General features: G+C 39.8%; 1 protein-coding gene across 1 annotated transcript in view; it reads right to left on the bottom strand.

Moving 5' to 3' along the window:
* Nucleotides 1-1305: 1305 nt before the first annotated feature.
* Nucleotides 1306-4737, bottom strand: part of CA10 (carbonic anhydrase 10 (inactive)) — a 601034-nt gene continuing 597602 nt past the window's right edge. Inside the window, exons 8-9 of the mRNA XM_006153596.3 lie at nt 4369-4543; nt 1306-2600 (exon numbers count right to left, since the gene is read on the bottom strand). Of these exons, the coding sequence (XP_006153658.1) occupies nt 2578-2600; nt 4369-4543 (198 nt within the window). The 3' untranslated portion in view covers nt 1306-2577. The remainder of the gene's footprint in view (nt 2601-4368; nt 4544-4737) is intronic.

Below are 4737 nucleotides of genomic sequence, written 5' to 3'. Positions count from 1 at the left end.
GTGATCCCAAGAGAGGGCTGTGGGTTTCCACAGGATGTTTTCTCTTTTTCTCATTCAATTTGCACAGAACTCTTGTGTACACATTTACCTGGCTTCCCTATTCTACTGAAGAGGGAATGGAAGCTCAGCATGTGTTTCCCCTCATGTTATAGCAATCTTCTTTGTCTTCATCTTCTTTTTAGAGTGGTGTGAATTAGAATAGATGCCTAATAGGTAGGCTCGCAAATGCTCTATAGGTACCATTTACGGAATGGTCAGCGTTGTATTAGGTGCTTTCAGTAGCTGTATACCATTTAAACCTCATAAATCTTAAAGGCAGTTATTAGTATTCCCAACATACAGATCAAAGAGGTAAAGCAACTTGCTGAGCAGGGAGTGGCGGAGTGAAGTTGATTTATCATCCATATCCTTCAACCATTACCATATCACTGCCTGCCACTGCAGGATAAGGGGGATGCCGATTCAGAGAGAAAGCAGCAAGCCCCCTGAAAAAAGATTGCATTCCACAGACAGTGTGGAAGGAGGGTGGGAGAGGGGTTGTAGGAAAGGAAATTAGGGAGACAAATACAGAAGTAAGACACAGGAATGGCTTATTATCTGTTGATGATAATGTGCACAGTATTTTCAACTCAACTGGTCTGAGGTGTATTTTTCATGTGGGGTAAATTCTCTCAACAAGCTAAATGATGTATAGTGATTGAATGTATAAGAGAAATTAAAAAAAATGCAAAGCTAAAAAAATAAAAAAAGAAAGATTGTCACCTGCCCAGTCTAACTACCTTTTATGAATTTTTGATTTTCCAGAAAAATACAATCAGTCAGAAAAAGGCCTAGGAACTCCATAGCTAAGGCTAATTAGTAAAAAAAAAAAAAAAAAAAAAAAAAAAAAAAAAAAAAAGAAAAGATAAGAAAAAAAAAGAATAAATCCTAAGTGTAGTGTGTCAACTAGGACATAACTGGAGTTGAATTTTTCATCATCACTAAGCTGAAGCTTTCGCTGTGGCTGCGATTGCTTCCGTTTGTACAGCCTCTCCATGCCTGTGCTTTCTCTGTTTCTGGAAATAGTGACAGAAAGGAGAGATGAAAGTTATTTTTAAATTTGGCCACTGAATGGACATCCAAGTCTTCTCTTCCAGCAGCTAAGCCTATATGTTTTCTCAACAGGGTATTAATTACTTGGCTCTGGGAATGGCCAGACGAGCTGTTCTGGCTGCCTGGCCAGCTATATGCGATTGCTCATGGACCCAGCAGGACTCAGAGGCTTCAGCAGAGAACATCCTCCTTCTCAATAAACTCAGACATGGGTACTGGGTAACTTGTTAAACACATTTATTGATTTCTTGACAGTAACCAAACACAGTGAGTGACCATTATAAACAAGAAAAGAAAGGCATTCGTTTGTACTTTGTGAGATCTGGCTGCACCTGGAGAGAAAAGACACCCCTTTCCCAGGAATTTACAAGGCAAAGTGCATTCCTTCACGGGAGCATCACAGGGGGGATGGCAGTTTTGAAACGCAAGAAATCTGTTGCCTGCTATCTCAAGCTGAAGCTCACCTCATGTGAATGATCGAGCCATGGAGTGGATTTAAAGGTATACTTGCTTAGCAAATGCATTCCTGATTGCCACAAATTCAGTAAAAACTGGATGCAAATGAACAAAACATGTAAATGAAGGAACAAGTGAAATCAAAGAATGCAACTGCATGGAGCCAGGGCTTAGCCTGTAAGGAAGGAGAACAGATCAAAGCCAGAAAAATGAAATTAACTCGTTAAACACATTTATTGAGCTGTTAACAATAACCAAACACAATGTATGACCTTTGAAAAACAAGAAACAGCAAATGGATCAATTCTGATCTTGGCAAATCCTACTACAGATATGTGACAAAGAGGGAAATAATTCCATTTCTTTATAGTCTGAGGTGATATATATATACAATGTGTAGCTCTTCAATGTCTGTCTTTTTTTTTTCTTTTTAAATTGTTGAGTAAACAGAAGAATCATAATCTAGAAATAAGTGTCCTTGGTCAACCTTGTTCTGGCTCACCTGCCACCAGCACCCTCAAAGGATCCTAGGACACTATCCAAGATTAGTTGATGCAAAGTCTGTTTGATGCTGTCAGAGCTGTGTTTCTCCTCTCTCTCTTTTGGAAGAATTTTGTATATACAAAGGCTGAAAAGTCTCATCAGGTAGGTTTATTAGTTCAGGAAAATGGTATCAAAATTGTAATTAGGTTAACTGGTTATTTTTCTTCTAAGACCTCTTATGAATGAGCCTTTTGTTTCTGAATCTTGATTTCCCATCACCGAGGCTGTATGAGTGTGCATGTGTGTAGGTATGTTTGCATGTGTGTTTGTGTATGTATCTGAAAGTGCTTGTGTTTGAGTGTATGTAAGAGATGTATTCCTCTGTCATCATTTTTCAGACACTTTATATGAAGAAAGAGCCAATCCAAAGAGTGAATGAGGCTTGGGTGAAGGAGGGAGATAGAAGAAAGAAGGAGGACATTCTAGGTTACGTCAATTCACAGTTGTAGCATTTCACTGAGGTGGAATTCTTCTTGGCTTAGTTCCCTACTTGAGGAGCCATTCATTTACTGGAAAGAGAGAGAGAAAGAAAAACCCACAGACACACACACACAAAACATAAAACAAGGCATACTGTTTTAATTTGTACATAGTTTTAGGGGCTTCCTCTAAAAGAGAAGAGACTACTTTGTAAATGCCTGTTTGTCTATGTGTATCCCAACTATTCCTTTCCAATTTTCCATGACTTTCTAGGCCTGAGCTGTCTGATATGGTAGCTGTTAGCCACATGTGGCTACTGAAAGAAAAAATTTGTTAAAATTAAAAATTTAATTTATTGTACTAGCTGCACTTCAGAAGTTCGAAAGTGATGCACCATTCGTAGTTGGTATATTCAACAATATAGATAGAGAATGTTTCCATTATTGTAGAAGGTTCTAGTGGATGATACTGCTCTAGACCAAGAATGGCCAAACAACAGCCCACAACCCAAATTCAGTACACTAGTTTTTGTAAATAAAGTTTCACTAGAGCATATTCATACTCATTCATTTACATATCGCCTGGGGCTGATTTTGAACTACAGTGTCAGAGTGCAACAGAAACTATGACTCACAAAGCCTAAAATAATTGCTTTCTGTCCTTTGGTAGAACAAGTGTGCCAACTCCTGTTCTAGACTGTAAGCTTTGTGTGAACAGGGCCATATCTGTCTTCAACACCATTATGTTGCCATCACTTAGTTAAATGCCTGGCATGTAGAAGGTGTAAAATACATAGGTGTTACATAAACAGGAAGGGCAATAAAGGGGTTGGATATTTATCTTTCTGATAGTTCTGGATGGAAAGGAGCAGAAAATCTATGGTTGGGACACTCTGCAAGTGTATCTGAGAAAGGAAGGGAACATGAGGCAAGTAGGAGAGATGAAGTGGGGGGACCAAGGGCATCAGTGGTGGCTGGACCTAAAAACTGATAATAACCAAGCTCTCCTATCTGGGGAAGCCCTGTTGCTACAAAAGGCTTCCCCATCTGGACCATTGTTCACCCATCACAACGAGCTGTGAAGTAAATGTGATAGGGACTGCTGTTATGAAGAACTGGGTCTAGAGGGATACATCACTTGGTTGGATCTGCACAGCTTCTTAGAACCAGGTCTGCATGTTGAACTCCCAGTTCAGGGCACCTCTAAGACACATCTCCTCTCTCCATCTCCCTTACCACATTGATGGTTTACCATAATGATCAACAGATACTAAGTCAGTACACTGAAAGGGAGAAGGCTGGATGTGGACTGGAAAGTTATAGGAGGCAGAAGACATCTTACATATCTCCCTTAGTAAGAATTATAACCACTTCTAGGGACACAGCACAGGATAAGGACATATTCATGGACATGACTTTATTGTATACTAATGGTCTGACTTCCAGAGTATTTATTCACTTCCTAAGGGGAATGGAGCTCTATCTTTCATATAACTAAATGTTGTAATACTTTTTATTGTCCTATTCCAAGAGATAACTTTGGGAAAATCGGTCTTTCTGGACTCTTCTGTAAAATAGAAATGAAAAAAAGGCCATCTTGCCTGAACCAGAGGGAATTTAGATGTTTCATATGTGACGTAGAACGTAGGTACATGTCACATTTACCAAACCTTTAGACCCTTATTACGTTGAACTATGATATGTGGGCTTTAGCAACAGAAAAGCACCATGAAAATTGAGGGGGGTGGTCTTATTGCCATTAGAATAACGATTCCTATCCAAGGAGATAATTCCAGGCCTTTAAGAACATGTCAAAGCAGAAATACTAAGATTCTGCTCTCTGAGCCATCACACTCACCTCTATACTGAAGCTTCTGGGCTCGGTTGTTTGGACAGTCCTTCCCCTGTAAACTGAAGTTGATGTTGGTGCGGATGCAGCGGTTGTTGAGTGGCTGGACAGGCCTGAAGTTGTCACTCATGCTCAGAAAGATCTGAGATGGCTGATTCTGGCTGAGCAGGCGTAAGGAATGCATCTGAAGAGAGAGAAGAAGCTGTGAGATGCAAACATCACTTAAACACACTAGGGAAGAAGTGAGAGGTATGTATTTATCTATGTATCTATATATACATCTATATATCTATATTGTGGTTATGCTGGGTGGTGCTGGCTGTCTAGAAAATGGAACATGAGCCCGTCAGAGCTCTGTTTTCCATGAGTTCAGTTGTG

The sequence above is a fragment of the Tupaia chinensis genome, unplaced genomic scaffold (genome assembly GCF_000334495.1).
Source record: "Tupaia chinensis unplaced genomic scaffold, TupChi_1.0 Scaffold000383_1, whole genome shotgun sequence".
Classification (NCBI taxonomy): domain Eukaryota; kingdom Metazoa; phylum Chordata; class Mammalia; order Scandentia; family Tupaiidae; genus Tupaia; species Tupaia belangeri.
Note: the sequence above shows the minus strand (reverse complement) of the source record. Positions and strands in the feature narration are given on the sequence as shown.